The sequence below is a fragment of the Aquila chrysaetos genome, chromosome 8 (assembly GCF_900496995.4).
Source record: "Aquila chrysaetos chrysaetos chromosome 8, bAquChr1.4, whole genome shotgun sequence".
Classification (NCBI taxonomy): Eukaryota; Metazoa; Chordata; class Aves; order Accipitriformes; family Accipitridae; genus Aquila; species Aquila chrysaetos.
This window is the reverse complement of record NC_044011.1, coordinates 1,699,853-1,724,445: the sequence shown is the minus strand read 5'-3', so window position 1 is coordinate 1,724,445 and position 24,593 is coordinate 1,699,853. Positions and strand designations below refer to the sequence as shown.

Sequence of the window (24,593 nt, the reverse complement as noted above, 5' to 3'; positions counted from 1 at the left end):
GATTATTTATCAAAACAGATGCTTACAGGTATCGTGTAGCTTAACAGTCAAACATTCAGTTAAGTCAGGATATGGCAAAACAGTCACACTGGGCTGTTTTGGCTCCTTTTCGACACAGGAGCATCGCTGTGCCCAGCGCCTCTCTGTTCAATAAAAACATCACCTTTAGCAACAGCTCTCCAAAAGTGGGAAGTGTAATAATTAGCAGTTAATAGACCAAAGCAACACGACAGCCTGATTTTGGTGCATGGATTATTTGTTCTTTTTCACACAGCTGTGCTAAATATGAAGTGTTGTTAACACAGAGGTAGGAGGAGTATTTTGCTCTGCAACACTGCAAAGCAACTTGCACAGCCAGATGATTTGTTCAGTTGTGTCAGTACAGTGTCTAGGAGAGACACATTTAGGATTAAGCTGATGTGGTCACTCCTCTGTGGTATGTCATTCCTCTGCCAGGGCACACCCAAGTTCTTCAGGCCAACACCCTGGTGTTGCTGTCCTATTTACTGGGATAAAGGAATTACACAGTAATACTTTGCAATGCTATACTGGGCTAAGACATCCATGCTTTTATCTTGGGCATATACACCCCTATCTGTGAATACAGGAAGTACCAAGCCCATTTAAAGCTCCCAAATCTGTACCAATATATCAATATGGTTATTTTATGGTTTATAGGTATTCAAACAATCATATGCCACAAAACAGAGGTGGTCAAGTGGACAGCAGAAAGACAGTAAGGTCTCGTTCTCTTTGATAGCATAATTATAAATTATGAAGTGTTTTGCAAAGGTAATACAAGTGTTTGACTACAAGAAAACACCTGCACATATGCTTTAATATTTTAAACTTGCACCAGAAAGGGAAGGCAAATTTTATCAGATGCAAGTGTTAAAGGTATGGGGCAAGCAATTTTGTTCCAATGCTGCACACTATTTTATAAAATACTCTTGTCAGATAAAGTATGGTTGTCCAGTAGAAATTCTGAGAACAAACAAAACTCCACATCTCCAGACTTTCTCAAGAGAGAACAGTGTATACCCAGATTAACAATCGTTTGGATACTTGCCACACTTGAGTCATCTCTCCACAATACTGCGGGCTTGGGGGGCATATGTAAGCTTTTCTATATTCTCAGCAGACCTGCCTGTGCTGGGAGAGACTCAGAAACGAGAAGATGTTGCTGGCAGCATGTTCTTTTTGTGTGACTTACAAACTTAACAAACACCCTGTACCAGCAGGCTACTGAAACTCTCACATAAAAACAAGAAAGCTGTATGATGTACTCATCTCCCCAGATAAGTACAAGGGACACATTTCAATAAATAGCACAGATGCTGATAAAGCTGGATGAAGAGGTGCTGAGAACAATGAACAAACATCGTGTGCATCACTGATAAACTGCACTTTGTCCTAGAGATAAACTATGAGGGGTTATCCAGGCTTTTGCTACTGACACCAAGTTTTGTATGCACATTAATGCGTGCCACACACCTTCACAGACCCCCACATATTTGTATATTGCTATATACCCATAGCAAATCATGGATTTTCAAATTTTAGGAGAGGACACAAGCAAGGTTCAGATGATACAATATGATACAACAATCGCATAATCAAGCTTTCTGGAACAGCAAGTTTATAAAAAGCACTTTAGAAACATCAATGTTGGTGGAAAAGGACGTTACTGACAGGATGAATGCAGACTATTATGAAAACACAGATGCTTACAGGTATCATGTAGCTTAACAGTCAAAGGTTCAGTTAAGTCAGGATATGGCAGAATAAACAGCCACATGCTCTCCTGTGTTTCTATACTGCCCAAAGATACTCACAGATTCAAGGAGTTTGGTTCAAGATACTTCTCATCTGTTCCTTACGCATCTCATCACGAGACAAAATTTGCAGTGACATGCTGAGACATACACAGTTAGAAGGGCTGGAAAAGAGCTAACACGCACTTTACTGTTACACTGTTTTGGGAACCCACTTCTGGATTTCAGCAGCATTTCCATACTCACTGCTTATAGACAAGTCTTTCCCTTGAATTACATGTCATTTATTCATGCATGTATGTGAGCACTGAGGATTTATTTAGCACAATGTCAATGTACAACAATACAAGGAAAGCCTGAGGAAATGATAGAAGCTAGGGAAAATTCTTCCTTTTACCCTAGATTCCCATTGTAGGAGCAAAAAAATATCAAACTCCATGGGAACAGTGGTTAGGTCAAGCTTTCTATATTTTCATTAAAATTGCTTTCTCCATGGAAATCCCAGGCTATTAATAACCATCTCATCCCTCTATCAGGGCTATTAGGTCTTGGCCAAATTCTTTTCTACTTCCTGCTCCTCCCTTCCCAGTCTACCCACACAGTAAAAGGGATGTCAACACAGCAAAACACTTGCCCCTCTCACCTCTGAGGTTAACATTGTTGAGCTTTGCCAGGAGTTCCCATGTCTAACTCAGAGACTTTGGCCCTGAAAAGCTTAAGAGCATTTTTCAGTGTTTTCCGAGCTGCTCTTGCATTTGTTCAAGAATATTGGCCAATGACTCAGCAGAATCAGACTGCAAAAATTACTCTCAGCAGCAATCACTACTCTGTTGCGCATTTTGGTCATTTCAGAATTGGCTCAAACTACATCCCTTCACATGAACTGGAGAGATCAGCAGGAACACAGTTAAAGTCTTGCAGGCACAATGACCCAAGCTAAGTTTTCTAATGCAGCCCTGAGGATGGGTTTTTTCTTCTCCAAGGAGCTGCTGGGGAACATTAAAAAAGAAAAAACAAACAAACCCAAAAACCCACAAACAAGCTGCCCATGTGGCTAAGCCATGATTGAGCAGTCATCATCTTCCCACAGGAGTACAGCATGGGTCATAAATGCTGTGTCTCTTTTCAGCGATCTGCACATTATAAAATAAAGCAAAGGTAATCTATATGTTCACTTGAAATAATACGCATTCTTGCTGTTACCCTATGGCTCAATTAAAACTGGACTTGACAACGAGGAAACATACTGGGCTGACAGGAAATTTGGATGCAACTTAGCTAGTCAGCTCCAGACCCTCTCTCAGTAATAGAGGGACAATTCCCTCTGGAATTGTCCCAAAGCACCAAACCCTTAGAAAATACCTGCTGCCCCAGTCAGATTCCATTTATCTGGTGGAAGAGAGCAGAGAAGAGTAAGTAGCAGCAAGCTGAACAGTACTACTTGAATAATGGTTTTCCTGATTCTGCCTTAATAGATCAAAAGGCACATAGCTGGGATGTTTATTCTCACATCCAACACACATGATTTCTGTGTTGCTCACAGTTGACTGCTGTACTCTTACATTGGTCTTTTTACTCTTCAGAGTTGACAGTAAGAATATAAGCCACACCAATAACTTTATCATCAAACAGTGATCATAGGTGAAGACAGACTGAGTATTCCAAATGGAATTAAAACAAGTCTGGTATTACGGCAGATTGAATTGTTTCACTGCAAAGTAACTCCCTATATTCAGGACTTCGCCTGAACAGTTTGGCACTGGACAATTTAGCAAAAACACATTGCAGTTAGAGCATTTTTCAGGTTTCAACCTCTTAATCCACTCAGGGTTTTCTAAGACTCCTCACTTTCCCACTGCCACTCTAATTAGATTAGGGTCAAGACTCTAATGAAATCCCTGGATGCTGTGGGCTTTGAGGTGAGCTAGCTTAGACCTTCAGCCTTCTAAAATTATCAACACCAATTTATGTCAGTGACTCACTATTCAAGTTAAATTTTGCTCCGTACTCATTTTATGCCAATGGGCTGGCCAGGAGGAGAGAAACGACAACTTCACTGCCAACTCACTGGTCCCCCACGCACTCTGTCGCTTCCTTGTCCCAAGCAGAACTCAAGATCCCAAGGAATACACCAACATGGGGCTTGAAGGTCAGATGGCAAAGCCAGTGCTGGTGACTGGATGTGCTGAAAATGGGCTAGCAGGCAACAGGAGGTGGCACGGAGTAAAAGCCGCTTACACCAGGAGAGAATTGAAAACTGCTTGACCTGCCCATGAACCAATAAGGAAAAGACAAACTCCTGCAGCCCAGGTCCCTTCACCCTGCCAAGCATAAGCTGTTTAGCAGCCCCATGTCACGCTGAGAGTAAACCTTCTTCAGGAAACCAGCAGAGACCACCACTGCCACAGAAAATCCAGGCTTGTGGTTGGGGTTTGGCTTGCGGACAAAAAGCAACTGGCAGGCAGCCCTCAAAGAATGAATGCACCTTTTCAACAGGGCATCATTAATGCCAGCACAGGGAAACAGGGACATGATGCTCCTTCTGGGAAAATGACTACAGCCAGAGCCGACATGGACCACAAATTCACCGTTCAGAGTCACCAAGCCAGACGCTCCCCAAAGAGCTGCTGGGAGCAGCAAAGGAAGGAGGATGGTGAACGGAACTCTGCTTTTTGCTGGTTTGGCTCATTTTTAATTGTGTAAAGGTATATTCACGTATAAAGATGTAAGCTCCTAGAAACTCAGCTGGCAGGAGACAAAGCTGAAGCAGGTATGGCAGTATCGGGACAAGGATTTGTGAGCCATCAGCTGATCTCTACCCACATGCTGCAGGACAGCTTTGTTTAGAGTCCTGCTCTCAGGGAAATGCCAGACAAACATCACCATTACCAGCATCATGGTAGGGCAGAACGTGACAGGACAGCTGAATCACTGACACGTTTAAAAGAGAGATTTCTGAGGACAACCCTCCAGAGCACTTTACACCTCCACCCCATCCTCCCAGACAAAAGCATTACTGGAGTTGCACATTTCTGTATCTTGGGGTGTGACAAAGGCTGCTGTTCACCCCTTTTATATCCTCCTACTCTTTATTTTGCTCAAGTACAGCTTTCCACTTTGCAACCACATACATGAGACATCCAATGCCATCTGCAGAATGAACAAACCAGAGAACAAGACATTACACAGTAGCACTGCTTAAACACACAAGTCTTTGTCTTGCAGACAGTGACACTCATTTACAGGAGATTCCTGCAGATAAATGCATCCAAGTTTCTCTTTCAAAGGCTGCACTGTCAATCCACACTAATTAATTTTCACAGTATGCTAACAGTGAATTCCAACTCTCAAAACCATTACTTATGAACTTTAACATTTATAAACTCAGTCTCCTGATTTCTCCTAGGTTCCACACAATCCTGAACACTTGTTCTGTTCTACAGCAGGTTAGGATGATTAGTGATATCAAGACACAAAAGACAAAACACTTTTGCAGGGCAGAAGCGTGCGTACTGCTGAGAACTCAGCCACTGTGACTTGTACTGACAAAATTCCCTGCTTGGTGCAGGACCCTCCCTCCTACTTACCACAAATCCTTCTCCAATTGTCTGGTAGTGTTCCTCAACACCAGCTACCTCCTACGGACCAAGATGTGCTTATTGGTCCCACTCAGGATGATTCCACTTTGACCGATCTACCAGAAAGCTCATCCATGCTCTAATCAAGGTCCTGCTCCTTGGGAGCCCAGTGACCACACACCTCTTCCCCTGAAGTCTATGCAAAATGTCAATTAAATTCCACCCCCTGACCTTTTTCTCCCTACCAGATTCCCCGCTTTCCCTATGCCACACAAACTCCTTGCTTCACATGTCAGTGGCTCTTCACAATCTGTCCCCAGCCTACCTGTGTCTTGTCACCTTACCACAAGGGCAAATCCTATTTTTGTTGCATCTGCAATACCAGCACCTACTTGCTCCCATCAGAAAAAGAATCCCCCTCTCAGAAAATCCAGAGAGACGTTTTTCTCACTCTTCAAATTCCCCTTTTGCTGCAACACATCCATGCCAATGGTTCAGGGCAAGCGCTGGGTGAAGACAACTGCTGTCATCTGCAAAAAACCTGTGCTAACTCATCTGGGCTAGGGCATCCTATCGTGTTTGTTACTCCATCCTGCTCCTCCCGCAGGTTTCTTCTCTCTTCCACATACCGGATGCTGATTTTTACACAGCAATCTCTGTACAGCATGGACAATCATTTGCCTGTATACTAGGCTGAAAAACCAAATACCCACATTATTAGCAAGGAGGGCCCTAAAAGCCATACATCTTGCTTTTGGATGAATACTACTGACTAAAAGAAACTGAATCAGATTACAGAGAACAGAGGAAACGGTGCAGTTGAAAGAAAAAAAAAAAAGTGTCAGACTTTTTTTTCCCCTATTCATTTTATTCCACAAGAGAGCTAGAAGCAGTTTCCTGTGTCAGAGCTCCTCTCCCCGGACTTTTTATTGCCATTGAGTGTTGACAGTACTACACAGTTTTTTGCAGCGTAAGAATTTTGTTTGTGTTAATAATTCAAGCTGCCACCTGCAATTGCCTTCACCATTTACAGTCTAGCATCTCAGCTTAAAGCACTGACGAACATGACTTTACTTCAAGATGCCAAACTGTGACAACTGAGGTACAATCACACACACACACATCATCACACTACTCTTGCACAGAGGAAGGCAAACTTCAAAAGGTACATACGTGTGTGCATATAGAAGGGCAGCAGAGGGAGAGGGCAGAGTTGTCTACCAAGATCCACAAAGCCTGATCTGTTTGATCTTTGCCAACAGGACCATCCTGCCAGGTGCTGAACATCTGTCTCATTGATGAGGAACAGGACAAAGTCCACTCAAGCATCCATGGAGCAGAGGAACTAACTTTTTTTTAAATTGAACATTTTAGAGAGAGGCAAAATCCTATTCTACACATTAGCCCGTACTTACCATTTATTTTCATTAAGGACTTGTTTAGTCCTATAGTTCTTCCATCTACAAAACAGGCAACCAGCAAATTAATTTAGCATTTTAAAAAACAAAACCTAATAATATTTAGCATAAACTGCTGCTGATGCAGACCTTTGATCTGCTTCTGTTTGTCTATGGCTTTATAAGTGACCCAATCCAAGCTCATGATTTATGAGCATACCAGCAAAATCAGTACTGGCTGCAAATAACAATACACAACACAGTTTCCAAGCTTACAAACTGAAAGATGGCTTACCGAAGCAGCAGCTCTTTTGGAAGTTTTTTGTTGATCACAGCTTCATCATTGTTTGAGAACATCTGTAAACAAAAACAATTTAAACAATTTAGCCATATATTTTCATTAAGCAAACAAAACCTACTTTACTCTAGGGAAGAAGCTGCTGGTTAACGAGGCCATTTCGAGAGAGACATCTGGCCCAATAAATTCTCAAAAGATAAACTTTGCGCTCAAGCTTTCAAACTCCTTGACTGGACCACAGTTGGATAGAATATTGCATCCAATATAGTTTAAAAAATGGTCCAAGAATGCTCTGTAGATTGATGGATTAAATATAAACTGAGATTTTTAATTTATCTATTAAAGTAAATGATAATTAGGGCATACTTGTCGGCTAGCACTGACTATAGGAAGGTATCACCTACAGCATTACTACAGGCTTCCATCTGTGTCACAGTTCTGTGAAGGTACACCAAAGCACTGGCACTTTAAAACCATAAAGTCTAACTACGCACCAAACAAGCATATGGCAAATGGGTTGGAGGGAAGGGCTATGACAAGTGTGATCAAGCAGCCCTAACATCCAACAAAGGGAGGCTGAAGACACAGGCATAGCACTGGTTTCCGTAACAGAAAAGGGAGCAGACTGCTGGTGAACAGGAGCCTAACGAAAAAGTATTACAGTGCCCATATCATTCTCGCAGCATATTGTTTGAGAGCAGCCCTTAGGAGCTCGGGGCAGAGAGTGTTTTTTTTAAAATCATAAAGCATGGTTGAAAGGGAGACGTGATCTTTGGTGCTGCATCAGGAGGAGAGATGATTCTGAGAAAACACTGTGTTCTTCCAAGGCAATGAAGCCAGAGCTGTTTATTGTACCCCATAAGCTTTTTCATGCAAAGCATTATCATAGTGGCCAGCAATTTACAAATCTGAAATGGACTTTTGGACCAGCTAAAATAATCTCACTAGCTGTGAAAGAATTGAAACTTCTTTTTTCAAATGAGTCCTAAGAAAAACAGGCAGCAAAGCCTCATGTGTTTCTTAAGAAGTCTCTACATATATTTAAAAGACTTGGTATTGTCTTGCCATGGTGAAAAAAACAACCAACCAACCTCCACACACTTATGCCTGTGGGAGGAATGATTAGAGTGATCTGTGAACTAAGACTGCAGAGCAGTGATGCCTCATTCCATTTAGAAGCATGCTTTCAACATTTCCAAAAGGAAAGCAGGGAACAATAAGAATGAGCTTTAATTTCATTAATAAAGTTTCTCTTTAACCTCTGAAATAACTAAGAGCTGATCTTCCTGAGCTACACACCTGGTGAAAACTGCTGCTGAAACTACAGTCTGAAAAAGCTGATTCTAATCGGTTGATTAAGTGGTCTGAATCAATTTAGTTGTATATATGCAAAGCAAATAAAACCAGCATCAGCTAGGTCACTCAAGTGGCAGAGGATCAGATTAAGAGTTAAAAAAGGAAAGTAAGATCTTAGTGGCTTATGAAGCTGTACGCTAGGCCTCACTGACAGGCACCAGCTTCTCCAAGCAGCAAATATTCTGTACCTGAGCATCAATCCAACCCCATCGCCTATCAAAGAAACCATCGTAGCTTAACGTGAAAAGCTAACGTGCTGCCGCTAAGTAGCTTTTTAATACGCTCCAATCAGTGATAACAAACTGACAACAGAATAATGCCATCATTGCAAGAGAACACTAAAAACAATGCTTTTAGAGTCAAACTTAAAAGCTGTGTTTCTAAATCACAGTTTGCTTTTTAATTATCTCAAGATACTGAAGCACGATGCTCAAGTGGGACACAAACTCTCCAGCATTCTTTCCCAAAATGTCACACAGAAGAAAAGTGTTGTTTTCCCCCCACAGACGCTTTTATCACTTCCCACCAGAAGATATCACAAGTTAGCAAGTCCTAAATGGTCCACTAGACACACAACTACTCAGCCCATTTTGCAGATAATTAAAATGGAAGTTTTGCCATTTCCCCAGCTAACACAAATTCTGTGAAGTCTGTTCCCTCAGAGACTAGGGCAGAAGAGCATCTCCTCAAGTCAAGAACTGTGTTCAGACTCAGTCACGAATGCTATCTGACGCCTGGCAGATAACTGCGGAGTGCCACAGCGGGTCAGGGCAGACATTGCCGAGGCTGTGAAAGGAGCTAACGCATGTGCGCATTCTGGGACTGGATCATCTAATTAGATGGCTTAGCTGATCAGCTGGGAAATTAAGGAAATTCTGGAGAAAGCTCTAATGAAGGAGAAATGCAGAGGAATTATTCATGGGAAAATGAGACCATGATTTTTCTTCCCCCAGTTACAAGACCAATAGTAAACAAGCAGATCTATCCTCTTTCCCGTTATTGTCCAGGCCAGAATTTTACATTTGAACCAGCACCCTCCACCTCCCTCACAAAAAAGGGTGAGAGAAATTAAAGGAGCAAATCAGGCAGCAGTAGGAGACTTCCGAAAAGGAACCAGACTAGAAGAGAACAGGCAAGGGGCAGGAAGTATTAAAATAGAGATTCCAGAAGCAGACAGCCAGCCTTTTCTGTCTCATCTGTATTGGCAACAAAGCTTTGTCTGAATTCAAATTTTACTGTGAGAATGCAAGCAATAGTCACTGCCGGTTGTTAACTGAGACTGTACATCAAGGACACTCATAAACAGCTTTGTGCAAAATGCAGGTAACTTCTTGACTTCTGCCCATTACATTGCTCAGTAGAAGCTTACCTTGAATCCAGTGCAAATCAAAGCCTTAAACTGTTTTTCTGCAGAAGCTACCCTTTGACCGGTACTATACTACAGGAACGTTTGGGTTTTGTCTTACTAAAAAAGTCCTTGGACTTAAATGTGACAGGGTCGAGGTAGGATGTGCTCCAAGGGAGAACCTTGGCTCTGGAATTCCCCCTCCACAGGAAGGCTGTGAAGTGCCAGGGTACATCACCAGACCCATTTTTCAAGCCTTCCTTCAAAACCTGGTGCTCAGATGACGGAGGCTGGGTGAAAACAGGCTGGAATTGGGATATGTTGCTAGTCATGGCAGCATGTATAGCTAGTTAAATATACCAACAGACATTTTGACTTTCTGGCAAGTCCGCACAAGAATAAACCTACTCTGAAAAAGTGTTAGAGGCTATTCTAGACTTCCAGACTTTTGAAATTACTTCTAGGGATAAAAACTAAATGACCTAAGTTTGCTTTTCCTAACATCTCTTTTATCATCCTTCAATACCAGGTGTTATGCAGCAGAGTAAGTTATTCTTGACAGGGTACAGAAAAACATATCTTTCTTGTATGTAAATTTTGCAGTCTGTATGAAACACAGAATCTTCCACAAAGCATCAAGTTTGCTGCTGCGTGAAGCCACATCCCCTACACAGAAGAAACGGAAGGGGGAAGAGGATGAAATTCCTCTTATTGTTCCACCCATCGAGACAAGGGCAGACCAGCAGTGCACTACTCTCTTCTGAAACAGCTTTTTCTAGCCAGAACACAAGCAATAAATCTAGAACAAACACCATGGAAGCAGATACTAGACTTAAACTTGTATTAAATTAGTATAGGTTGCTATAATCTGCTACAAGGCGAAGGAAAATGTGTCCTGCCAAAACACCAGAACTGGAAAAAGTTTATAACGGAATGCTGCATTTCCTAGTCATTTTACTATGAATCTCTTACTGCTCTTCAGAGCAATATCTACAGACAGTAGAAGTGATGGCTTTGCTGCCCTGGGCAGCTGGAGCTATGCAGTGCCAGAGCACACACAGAATATGGTCATTGCTCAGTTAAGATGATTTAATTTTCCTGCAAATATTGCACTGCCCAGCTCTTCTACCAAAGCTAGAAAATGGGCAGAACCTGCAGAGTTTTCCAGGGCATATGTCTGCTAGCAGTTTTATACTTCACACAGAAAGACATTTTACAATCCATGAGATATTTTGCATATACACACTTCAACAGCACTGCCATGGAAATACTGTCCCTATTCCAACAGGGGCTCAAAAGGGAGAATAAACAGGATCCATCTAATTACAACTCCAGAGGTCAGTAACCAACTTTGCAAGCCCAAAGAAATGACAAAACTGGGAGCTTAATCCATAAATCAATCCTTTATCTCATAAACCAATTAAAATGTTAATACACCATTTACTATTCAATAAAAGGAGAATTGTAACTACTTGGCTCGCAGTTTAGAGTAGTCCAGTGCATTCAGCATTTGACAGGTGCACCCAGAGGGGCCTGGTTTTGCCATGGTTTTTTTAAGAGTAGATGGCCCAAGAAGCTAACAGCGAAGACAAGGATCATCCAACCTTCAGTCATCCACAGGAACTCACTAGTTGTCCCCTGAATTCAAGCACTCTTTCCTGCACTCTCCCACACTAACTGAAAGCCCGGAGACCACAACCCAGCTGAATGAAAACTCGTACTTCCCAGGACGCATTTATGGGCACTGCTGTGCTGCTCTCCAGAGCACTATCACCCAGAAGCATTCAAATCAAGCAAATTTATGAAAACAAAAGGACAAAAGCAATAAAAGATACAGTTCTTGCAGCCTTACACTGAAGTCACTTAGCACAACAAGTAATTGTCCATTTGTTTTAATAACTCTTCCCTTGCCTTTCAGAATATTAAAAGTTTTGCAAACTGGTTCAATTCATCTGGTTGCCTAGTCCCGCAGCAGCCTGCAAGTGCTCTGTGCAGGGCTAATAAACAGATTTATCTGCTGCAAGGCACTGCTAACAGTGTAGAAGACAGAGTTGCTATTCAGGCATTAGTCGTGTCAGCCATTCATTACAGGGCACAGCAATCCAAACTGGGTCATCTGTATGACATCAACACATGATCCAGATGACAGCACTTTGTAGCTCAGTGTGCAATGGATGACAGCGTATAATTATGAGTGTCCCTGCTCAAGAAACACCTACTATGTACTGTACTCATCACACATGCAAAGAGGGACATGAACAACAGCTGATGCAAGCTCTGTAAGTGAAGCAACTCTTAGCAGGCATGCATGATTTGAGTTAAAATACAAAGTAGAGCATTGTGTCATTATTGCAGCCACTCATTTAGCCTTTGAGCAAGTCTTGCGTTGTCATGGACCAGGCTTCAAAAGCCATATAGCATGGAGACTCGTCTTGGTTCCCTCCTTCAGGTCTCGTGCTACACTATCCATCCTGCCCAGTGTGAACAGATATAGTCAATATTCAGCATGTAAATGAGGTGTCCACATGCTGGACTGATTCAGCTGCTGTGTTCGTGGACAGACTGTGCAACTTCTCCCTATTACATGACACAAATGTGCGTCACTGGCACATGCTAATACAGAAGGTGGTACAGCCAACACCTACAGCTCTTCCCAGGAAATCCATACTCAATATACTTTATTTTGCTATATTTTAGAAGTTTCCATCTAAAAAAAAGTTGCTGTATTTATATGGAGGTCTCAGTATCAGGTTGATTGACTTACTCCACAGCAGCAAGTAAAAGCTTCTCCAGTGAAAAGAGTGTTTATTCAACAGTTTCTGCAAAATTTAAATCTTTGCTTCCAGAACAGTTACGCTCCCTGTACTCCCAGTTCCACGGAAAGTCTCCAAACACACATTGGCACAAAGCTGTCTCTCCCGGCTTACAGAGAGCCGGAAAAACTCCACATGAGCTGCTACGGACCCCGGCTCCGAGCAAGCTCTTGGCTGCAGAGCTCTTCTGTGGTCTGGGCTGGCAAAGGGACGGGGCAATGTTCTCCTGTAAATGTCACATCTGGCAATGGTTTTGATTTTATTGTTGGGGAAGGGCTGGAGGGGTATTCCTATGGGGAACAAAAGTTTTGTTTTTCACTTTTTTGTGTTTGGAAAAATACACTTGAGAACCCATTTAGAAACTTATTTCAACATTTACAGTTTACTGGAAGTAATTAGGAGTATTAAGGTACAGAACACAAAGCACATTTATTTTATATTACCCTAAATGCTCAAAACTACTCTTTGTAAGCAATTCTTAAATTCCTGGCTGCATTTTTAAGAGAACAACAGTTCACTCGTCTGACATACCAGAAAGACTTTCCACTAGAACAGCAGCAGGGATTTTTTTTCAATAAAGTGCAGTTTAGACATAAAGACATACCAGACTGCCTTGCCTATACAACAGCAGACAATGAAAAACACCATCAATTTTCCCAACATTTTGTTCCACAGAATTTTGCCCACTAGAGATAAGGAGCAGCAAAAGGACAGTCGATGTGCAGTGTAACAGGGGTGGTCTACAATTAAGGCACATCTCTAAGATACACAAACACTCACATACTCTAAGCAGCTCCGATGCTGGAACTTCAGAACCTGAACTGACCAACATATAGTGCGATGTCCCTGTGCCACCAAAATCCTACTTTATCAACAAAAGTGAGGGAATTTACTGGCATAAAGTTTCCAGGTTGATCACAAGGACTCATCCACTTTCAATTTGACTGTTTGCAGAGCTTGTTGCTGCATAGGAACTTATATTGTTATGGGTACCGAGGAGGAAAGGAGCACCATCCCTCTCCATGCTCTTTTACCCAGACACAAACATGTTCATGCACCGAGGCAGTGGTATTCAAGACCTGTATTGTCCTGAAAAGTACTGAAGGACTTAAGTTAATAGTATGGTATGTTCAGCTGGACAAGAAACATGCTACCATCAACATTAACAGGATATCAAGTAATTGTCCACGTTTGTACTTGATGCAAGCTAAACACCAGCAAGCCAGCAATGTAATACAGCTGTTGCATACATCAGCTAGGGTGGAAGTATTTACTGCACTGCTGACAAACACAGCTGGTTTTCAATCGAGACTGCATCTGGCATCAGCACGGGGAGGGGGATGGTTGATCTTAAAAATATATATAAAAAAAAAATCACACGAGGCTTAACTTTAGAAGCATCAGTGCCAAAGCCAACAACAAAGCACATAGTGTTAGCCTAGATGCGGACTTTGAACTCAAACAGTTTTCTCCTAAAGTGGAAAATTCAAAGCTCAGTGGAGAAAAAGGGATGAAGCTTATTTGGAGCTTTACGGAATCAGTGGCTGCAAGGCTCGCAAAGGCACTGGAGTCAGTCGTTACACCAGAGACCCCCAGTTAACCACCTTAATGTTCACTCAAGTGAAAAATAACATGGGGTCTGGCACACCCAGCCCTTGAGAACACAGACCAAAAATCTGAAACTGCCCAAGAAGAAAACGCAGTGCACACTGCCAGGCTGAGAACACGATCAGGTTGATGCAGAGAGCGGGAAAGAAAGAAGATGGACATCCATTTTCAGTACAAAAAACAACAAACCAAACAACAGAGACACATCCATGCAGGTGGGCAGCAGGAAATGAAAACTATAAATTTCTCAAAGTAAGTACAAACACAACCAATACAGTGTTTCACATCTCTATTATTAAGCAAACTTCATGCAAAATAAACAACACAGATAAAAGCATACCCTCTTAAAAAATCTATGAAATATTAGTAAATATTATAATTTTAAAATACTGCAACTTGTTTACTTGTGTAACAGAAATGGTGTAAGACAAACTTCTTACAGCAGCCTTACAAACACAAAAGAAAAAGGTAACCATGTGCTAAGGATGAAATTTTAGCTGCTATTCAGACCTAGAGCTTACTATCCTTGGTTCACAAGCAAATGCTGGCCAGACCCTCCACAACTGCTTATAACCACAGGAAATAAAGCAATTAAAACCAAGACAGAAAACAGACTGCAATTATTAGAGAGTAAATAATGCATTCTGGAAACTGTTTTTAAACTAGGAAAGGTGGGGAATCAACAGTTGCCATCATAAATCAGAGATTACATATGTAGCTGGCATATTTTGTCAGTTTACATCCCCACCCATCTGTATCACCGAGACACTTTGGAGATTAAACTTCAGAGCTATAAGAGAGTCTTTTGCTGTTCTGAAGTGAAAGAAATGAAACACCTGTGCAAATTCATTCAAAGAGTTTAAATCCTGACGAGTCAGAGATGCCCTGTGAGGTGTTCTTCAGCTATATAGCTGCTGGCTCACATCCAAAAATCTAGTATTACTGGTAGTATTTGTATCACTTTTATCTGCTATGGTTCATATGCAGGAGATGAACAAGCCAGAAGAACTACAGAGTCATTGAAACAAGACAAGACACATGCCAAACCTAGCTCATAGCACACAACTCCAATCTAGTAAAAAAAGCTGAGCATAAAACACAAACCAAGAAAAATGTGAAATTCATTCTCTATTTCCTTTGGAAAAGCTCAGTGAAGCTTTGCAGTGACTTCTTACAAACTGTCAATATATACTAACACCTCGCCTCTAGTTCTGTTCATTTTGGAAAAAAATTCTACCACTGTTACAGGGCTTAAATAACGGAAACATAACCAACATGCATTGAGTATTCGTTCAGAAGTGCTTCTTCCCCAGTACAAGATTTAAGGGAAGCAGGAGTTTAAGCAGGCTGAGCTGCCTTACTGGAGGCCAAGAAAAAAATTACACTGCAAAGATGTCACACAGAAGTGACAGTGAAATACAAGGCTCTTCGGAGGACACGATACAAAGCATAAAGTTGTTTACATCCACAAGCAGTTCAGACTGGGTGAATTTTCCTTCTAGCCTTTAGTTACACAGCAACACTTTTTTTTTTTAAAAAACCCATCCAGTTTAATCTGTGTTAAGTCTCCAAGGAAAATGGCTGGCTGTCGAATAAAGCCACTGCTATGACAAGCTCCATCGTTAGCAGTCGTGATGCTCCGGCGTTCTCCTGCAGCATTTGTGTCAGTAGAACCAGGGAAGGTGAAGCAACCAGCTGCCCTCCTGCCACGCACCATGCCACAGGCGCGCTTGCCCAGCCTGGCTCACAACCAGGGCTCCGCTCAAACAAAATCGTGACTAAGCAGTACAAAACCGAGACAAAATAGACCCTGGCCGAAAAGAAAAGGCTTATTATAGGCTTAATATTCCTAAAAATAGCTCAATAGGCAATTTACTCGACATACACCGTCACATCACTTCTTCCTCATCTGCTTGTCGTTGCTTTGGAAAAGCTTAAATTTCTGCTGGCGATAAATAGCTGGGGTATGGATGAGCTACCTTTCTGTGCAGCCTGATTATTCTGCATTCAGTAACAAACAGAATAAATAGCCTTTTTTTTTTTTCCTCTTTTTTTTGAATCAGCAACACTAAAAGCACGAGGCTGAACAAAAAAATTAGTAAAGCCCTATAGAAATCAAGCCCATGATAAAGAATAGCCTGCTGCACACACCTCTGACGTAGCAGTGTAACGCAGAAACTGCCACGGAGAAGAAATTCATCAGGTGATTTATGTGCAAATATACAAGGTCATGTTGTTGCATTCAAAGAGTAAAACTTCAAAGTCAGGTGTGCAGGTAAGATACTAGAAGACTACTTCTGATTTAAGAAATACCATTTCAACTGGAAGTACCACATGTGCTATATCCTATTTTTTAAAAAAACTAGAAACTGCTGTCAGATACCAAAAGGGCACGTTCATACGTCTTTTGTTCTTCTATCCCGATCTTGGCTCCAAGACAGTTTTCCACAAACAAAGCATCCCACAACTACACCTAAAAGCTCACTGTGTTCATTTTTAAATTGCAATTTAAAAGACACCACCAGCACTAGCCATTCTCAGCATTTTAGTTACCCGACTTCTCCCGGCTGACACAGGCTGCAGGAGATACACATCTGAGTAGTTTCCACTGGGCAGTCCTGGCAGGGACGCAGGGCAGAACCTGAAACAGCCTGGTGACAGATTGGGGAGGCAGAAGCTTGCAGTTAATCGGCTTTGTCTTTACCAGAAGTTGTATCTGGTGCTGAATGAAAAACACTCTCTGAAAACGTCAGTGAGAGCTCACATGTCCCAGAACGACAGAGGTCAAAGTTAGTTGGCATTATACGTTAAATAGACAGGGCAACCAGCGAGAAGCAAAAATACCACATAAGCGGTCATCAAAGCTGGTTTTGGGCACCTACTTTTTTTAGCTCCATTAAAAACCTCAGCATCCTACGAGTGGTCATCTGGGTATTTTATGACCTATTACAGATATTTGATTTAAAATTATGCTACTTTCTCACACACACCCTTCAGAGTTTTAAATATATGCTGTTGCCCATAAAAACAACATCCAAGACCAACAAAGAAGGAGAGTATAAATAAGACAAAGACTTCCTGACTTCACAGGGACGCAGCCTATGGCCATAGACTGTGCTATAAAACACCCACTATCACTATTTCTTTTTTTCTCTTTAGAAGCTCATTTTAGCAGGGTAGCTGTTTACTACAAATACCCTCTGAACGGATTAAAAAAAAACCAAAACAACAAAAAACGGAGACATGCTTCAATATTTTCAGGCCAAAACTGAGACTCCTCTAGCTCTCCAAGTATGTACCAAGGCTCATCACAATTCAAATAGGCTTCTTTAATAAACAAATTTCTTATAGTTCTGCCCCTCTCCAAAGCCTACAGTTCTACATTACCGGTAATGAGCTTTTTTCGCTATTGGGTTTGTATTCAGCTATTACCTAAAAGATGATGATGGTAGTATTAGGCATATATACTTGGAAATGAAGTCAAATGATGGTGTCTCAAAAAACCCCTACCTGAGATGAGGTGTGAAGGGCATTGGGCGAGTTTACCACACGCAAAAGGATGGTCAGTCTGAAAGCAAATCTGACAGATCAGCCAGGTACATACAACCCCCAGCCACACAGACTCGGGCCCCTCCGCACAGCTGTGCAGTTAAAACATTTCATACCATATCAGTAAGGCTAACACATTCATTGGGTTGACTTTCATAATGGTATGAGTCAAATGAAGTACACAGCAAGGTAATCCAACATGAAAACAATAATTACCTGATCTATCCCAGGCCACAATTAATAATGGTATCTAAAATAAAATGAGACATACCCGTGCATACAGGCTCTCTAACTCCCTTTCCTGTTATGCAAGCTGCAATGGAAGACAGACACAGCCCAAGCAGTCAGGGACCTCTCCTTGGGAACACACACCATCCCTGAGCCATCATTTGCAGTGGCTGCTCCGATCTGCAGCTCCAAGTGAAACCACCTTGGGGAACCCCTGTTTCGGCACCAAGGTGGCACACACCTCAGTAATCTGGAAGAAAAGCCCTCACCAGTGCCGTATACAAACCAACCCCAACACAACGCACTGCTCTTCACCCAGGTCAGGCCAAGTTAGTGACAAGTCCTTATTGGGTGCTGCCCTAGCATTCTTTACAGCACAAATGTCAGCAAGGGACGGGGGAGAAAATACAGGTTTTCTGGCATTTCTGCTTTTATTTCCTGCTGAAATTACTGTTGCCAGGGCCAACATTTCCACTGTTGCCCAACTCGCAAGCACAATTCCTTGCAGAGGAAGAAGGAAGAAGAGAATCTTAATCGGGGAAAAAAAATTTGCGACACAAGCTTGGTCTCTCAGGTGACACAGGCTAAGGTCAAAGCACACACATAATCCAACGCTTGTAAAGCTGTTGCTCTACCTAATTATGGCAGGGATGTGCTTGTGGCTGCCTAGTACAAAGGCTACAAGGTGAAAGAGCTGGGAGACTGAAACCTCCCCCAGCGCTAATTTAATAAAAAGATGCAAAAGAAAAGTAATCAGAACTAGTTTCTGAAATACCTTTTCTTTATCGGTCAATTTTATAATTAACTGCTTCCCCTACATTATGCTTTCTTTGGCTTTTGGCAACAAGTCTATATGGCACCTGTATGGCAATATACGGCATGTAGATTGCGAAGGAGAAATTCAGAGCAACTAAGACTTCCACCCATTGCCCCCTCCTCCAACAAAAAGCCGCCTTCCTATTTAATCCTTCTCAGTCTCCCTGTAGCCTGGGTCAAGTATCTTTTGCGCAACTAATTTGACTTTTGCTTCCACAGCTTGCTGAATTCTTCCTTTTCTCTACTAGAGTACAGAGCACAGCTACAGGACCAGCACAGTGGGGGTGTGAAACAAGTTATGGTTTACATCTCTCACTATCTTAATGTTTAAACAACCACTTTGTACACAATAAAGTAACATTTTATTATTCATCTGCCAAAAAAGAAGTGCTGGCTTAAAAAGTATTACACGTAAGTGTGGCGTGAGATAACGCCAAAATAAAAAAATAAATGGAGGTAGGGGGAGTGAACAAGAGTATGGAAAAGCCATCAGCTTTGACACCCCCCCCAAACCTGTATTTTTTTATTCTGACAGTGTTTCTCATTACTTATGAGCCACATTATTAGATATCTGCCAAAACAAAACCATTTCAATTGCACTACCTCATGTCTTCACTGCATTATATCAGCAACAGTTTCTCTTGCCATATAAAATGAAACACCATGGTAAGCATAACGTCAGTTTTTGCAAGTTTCTGCTAGAAAACAGCAAGGAGAGACACTGTGGGATGCAAAGAGTTATCGATACTCCCTGCCCGCTTTGTTTGCCTCTGCCTGTTTACACAACCTCCATTGCTTGAAATAACAAAGCCCTAACCAGAAGGGTAGAACGAAGCACAGGAGCAGCCCAGCAAAGGGAACAAAGACAAACCCAAAAGGATCAGCTCTTAAACTGTAAAGCCAAGCAACCCTGAAATATGGAAACAGCATTTAAAGGCCAAGAGCCCAGCAGATTCAAAAATGGGATTAGGGTAATTGAGATTATTCAATTCAGCTTTCTGAACACAGACAGGATTAATTATTAGAAGGCAACTCAATTTTGAAGCATTTCAAGTTTCTCATTCTGCTTTCAGCTTACCTCATTTCATGGCAGATCTAAATTCAAGCAAGACCTAGGAACTACAGAAGCCACTAGCACAGTTCAGAAGTTAGAAATCCCTCACATTGAGGATCCCGTAATCTAGGATGAGAGAAATGCTCTGAAATGCACTGGATTGATACATTTGTCTGACTGAAGGTGGTCGCCAGGCTCGTACACATGCTCGTTCCTCAGATACATCCCTGGTGTTCACACTTCTAACATTTTTTTTAAATAGGACAAACTGCCCCATAAAGAAATGCTTTACAGCCAGAATCACCTCCTGCTAATTGGAGGTTTTGAAGACTCCCTGAGGAAGCTGGAAAGGATGGTGCTTTTTTTTTGTGTTGTTTTTGTTTAAGGATGTAGAGGAGACTACATGTATTGCTCACAGTCTGGAAAAAAAGCAACTATAATTATTTAAGCCTGACAACGTGGCTCAATGGAACACAAGACACTGCAGAGCAAGAGATCCCTGCATGGGGAAAGCTTAAAAGCCAAGAGTCTGCTCATGCTGAAGATGTCTGCAACCCAGGGCTGGTCTAACACCAAAGAAGCCACTGTTTCATATAAAACGCTGCTCCTGATCATAGGCAGGTAGTTTTGTGCCAGATCATCTCTTTCAGCTCTGTACATGCATCTATGCAAGTGCTAACCATCTCAGAGCGGTGCCGCCTGACCACATCCACTCCGAAAACCAGAAAGCTCAGAGGAGTGCTCTGTCCTAGAAGGCGTTGTTTATTTTTTGATGATGAGTTAGTGAGAGAAGCGAGTTAGTGAAAGCGAGCCTAAGACACCTGGTCTCCAGATGACATCCCAGGCCAGAAGAAGGTGGATGAGACAGATTAAAGGAGTGATGAGAACTAGAGCCTTTGGAAGGTAAACAAGCCCTCAAAGAGTAGAGTACCAGTCAATCAAAAGCATCAGGAGATGACATCCCCTCCTCTTTGCTATTATTTAGTTGTAGTTCATCAGGCATCATGTATTAGGTACAACAGGAAGCAGAGAAACCCCAAATATAAGCCAGGATTGCGATCTGTCAGGGCATGTTCCATATTAAACCAACACCACAGAAAATTAGGAGTCAATCTGGGTAATGTTTTCCCTTTTTGTTTGCTTTGCTACAGTAAGTGGTTATTTTCTCTGTGGTGGCCACACCTCCTATAAAGGGACTTACTTAGAATATGCTCGTTTGGCTGGGCATACCAGAGTTCATTCTTTCATTTGAAAGAAAAGAGTTCCATTCTTACTGGAACAGACAGCTGGCTACACATACGTACCAGAAACCCATATGCAAGTCAAATTTAAGAAGCTTAGCCCATATTCCATTACCATATTTTATTACTACAGTAAGAAGAAATGATTATTAAATCCAATCTAGATTGGATTTTGAAATTACCCAACAACAATAGTTCAGGAATCTGTTTACGTGGCTTAACGAAAGACAATAAACTTAAGTCTGAAAACCCGAACCAAACTCCCCCTCAATAACTCACTCGTTATTTGAAGTCTGAAACAGACACAATATACATTAGTCAGAACTCTGCATCAAGCTATTTTTACCCCAAGATAAGACTCCAGACATTCAAAGGCCCTACTTACCACTCCTCAGTCAGGGAAACTACCACGGCAGTCAGCTCTCTGTCTAATCCAGAGGTAACGCAGAGGGCTATGTAGGAGGAGTACTAATCACCAAGCATTCAACCCCGTGCTGTCTTCGTTGATCTTACAATATTCAGCAACTTTGAATAGCAGCTTCCAGTCTCAACACATTTTTGCATAATTGTCCTTATGTCACATTAAATATGAACTATTACACTAAAAGGCACGCTCTCGTCAGTGAATAGGACTTTTACTTTTAAAGCAGAAACATTACAAACCGTTTTCTAGAAAGCATGGCTAAATTTCTACGCACACTTCCCCTCTGAAAAATAAATCTATTTGTAAGTGTGAACACCTTAACAGTTTAGAAGCTTTTCAGACCAAAACATCCTCACTAGAAACCCATGTATTTAAAGCAAAAGAGTTCTAAACTCGTCCCTTCCAGGATATATAGGTGAGTGGGTCAGAGATAATCAATGCTAGGGCTAATAAAACCATGCCCTCGATTCACTAACCAAAACATAGCCAAGAAACAGAATAATGTTTAAAGGCACTTCCTGTAGCTCAAAGTAAGACTTTCTATAATACACTGACTCTTCCTGTACAAATATAGAATAAAAAAAAAAATTTAGAACTCAAATACTCTTTGAACATTTTGCTTATTTTCAACTTGTCCATTTTTTACTATAGGAAGAAAGCAACATACAATTCCAGCAAAAAAGCCCCACCCAAAACAAGCAAACCAAAGCTCTTCCCCACTCTTCTTCCACAATGAATTGGGTTAATCTTGTTTTGGTACAACCCTGATGAAAAGCTCTCCCAATACTGGAATGAACTCTAGTACTTCAAGACAAAGGCTAAGCAAGCAGAAAAGGTTGTTGCCGTATGAGATGTTTCCCCACAGAAGACTGCTACCAACATGTTTTTATTCTCTACTCTGCTCTGTAACCAGCTGCTCTGCAGCAATAAAAAAAAAAAAAACCTCTCAGAAAAAAAAATAAAAAAAAATCTGTGCAGCCAAGAACAGACTAGAACGGTAAAAACAATAACCCCGGATAAAACATGTTACGCATGCAGCCTTCTGAGTTCCCAGGTTTAGTGCAATGTTTTTATCATTTGGATGCTACAGAAACATGAATGTTATAACACAGTTTAACCTGAAACCATTCTGAACAGATAAGCTGCTACTTATTTACAGCGGCTGATACGGATTTCATACAGGAAGAAAACAATTTCATGTGCAATATTACAAAACCATTATTTTCTGCACCTTTCTCAACTGCAGGGCCAGTTTCCTGGGGAATTCCGCGCTGTTCTCTGTAGAACCAGACACTCTTCAGTTTACCGTTAACCACTATTTTCCCTTGACAGCCTTCCCATCCCCTCTCTGTGAGGGACACACACACACACACAGCCACATCTTTACCATTCTGGGCTCTTTTCCTCCCATGCTGTCCTCGCACACAACACGAGCCAGACGGTCGAGAGAAGGAACGGGCAGGTATTTTCATCCTCCACAACAGGCTCTTACAGCGATGAAAAGTAAACCCTGCTGCTCTCACTCCTGATACCAACCTCCTCCCCCACTCGGGGAAGACAGCTGTTACAACAATGCAGAGCTGGAAGCAGCCCGGGCTCGATAGGCTGCTTTGTGCCATATTCTTTGAATAGATCTTATTGTTTACCCTCTGCTCCTTCCGTCCTCTCCATCCCCCCACCTCCCCGTAATCAAATTTTTCCCGGCTACTGCCCAAAAAAAGACACGCCGAGGCCACCTTCCCCCCCCTTCCCAGCCCCTCCCGGCCCAGGCCAGGCTGTCTTGTTTTCCAGGCTCGATTTCCCACATCCCCTGCTCCATCATCAACTTCGCTGCCAGCACTCACACCCGCAGCAACACGTTGGCAGCAGCCCTGCACATCCCCCCCCCCCCGCTCCCCCACCGCAGCCCCCCCACGGGAGTTTACATCTGACGAGGCAACGCCGTCAGACATAAAGGGGAACACGGTGATGTAGAAGGGGGGAGCAAGAAGTTTCACACCAACAACCCCCCCCCCCAGACACACCCGGGGGGGGGAAGCAGGCCCGAGCCCCCCCTCCCTGCACGCCCACACCCGTGGGGCTCCCCCCACCCCAGCGCTGTGGTAAAGCCCCCCCCCCAGCCCCACTCATAAATACCCCCCCCACCCACCCAGCTTTGCCACAGGGCCGCGATGACCAGTTGTCCCGGGTGGGGGGCCTCGTCCCCCCCTACACTGCGGCCTGGGGCCCCCCCCCCGTCTCCTCAGCCGGGCCGGGCGGCCTCGCCGGCCGGGGCCTCACCTCAAAGCGGCTCTTAGTGACCCCGTTCATCTCCCTCCGCATGGCGGGGCCGGGGGCGGGCGGGGCCGGCGGGGAGGAGGAGGAGGAGGAAGAGGAGGAGGAGGAAGAGGAGAGGGGGGGAAGGGAGGGAGAGGGGGGAGGAAGGCCGGCGGAGGGAGGAGGGCAGGGGGTACCGGGGCTCCGCGGCCTCCGCCCGCCGCCGCCGCCGCGTCTCCTCCGGCCTCAACTTCAACCCAAAACAAAAACACTCCGCACCTGCCAGCAACGCGCACGCTCATTGGCCAGCGCCGGGTACGGCGCGCGGCGGCGGCGGCGGCGGGGGGGGGGCGGAACACAGCGCGCGGGGAAGCGGGGCCGGTGGCTGGGGGGGGGGGGGGGGGAAGGGGAAGGGGGGAGGCTGCGCGCCCCCTCGCCACCCCCCCACCTACCCCGCAGGCCGCCGCCGCCCCCATCGCGCCGCCGCCAGGGTCGCCCCCCCCCCACGGTCTTACCGGGGGGGGGGGGGGGGGCTGCGAGGGGCGCCCCCTCCCCTCCCCGCGACACCGGGGGCCGTAGGACCCCCCCCCCGCGATATCCGGGGGCCGTGAGGATCCTCCCACTGATATCCGGGGGGGGCGCCCCCCCCTTCCCGGTGCCGCCGCAGGGACCGGGGGTCCCGGGGGGAGGGGCGGTGTCCTCCGCCCCTTCGCGCTCTTCCGGGAGGAGCGGGGAGGCCGCGGAGTTCGGCCAATCACGGGCCCGGCTGGCCTGGCGTCACGGTGATGTCATTCCCGCGGGAAAATCAAGCGTGGCGGGGATCCCCGCCGTCTCCCGCCCCCCCCCCTTTCCAGT

General features: G+C 43.6%; 1 protein-coding gene across 11 annotated transcripts in view; it reads right to left on the bottom strand.

Annotated features, from left to right (window-relative positions):
* Positions 1-24,224, bottom strand: part of FBXL20 (F-box and leucine rich repeat protein 20) — a 44,047-nt gene extending 19,823 nt beyond the window's left edge. The window contains exons 1-3 of one of the 11 annotated variants that reach the window (XR_005933087.1): positions 22,870-23,206; positions 22,714-22,760; positions 7,046-7,107 (exon numbers count right to left, since the gene is read on the bottom strand). Coding sequence is in view for 6 of the 11 variants with exons in the window: in XM_030021992.2 (XP_029877852.1) it covers positions 7,046-7,107; positions 22,714-22,760; positions 22,870-23,101 (341 nt within the window). In the remaining 5 variants the exon portion in view is untranslated. Of the gene's footprint in view, positions 1-7,045; positions 7,108-16,723; positions 16,810-22,713; positions 22,761-22,869; positions 23,207-23,762; positions 23,993-24,190 lie in introns of those variants that run through there. The other 10 variants (XR_005933088.1, XR_005933090.1, XR_005933089.1 and 7 more) reach the window with 10 other exon arrangements.
* Positions 24,225-24,593: the final 369 nt, after the last annotated feature.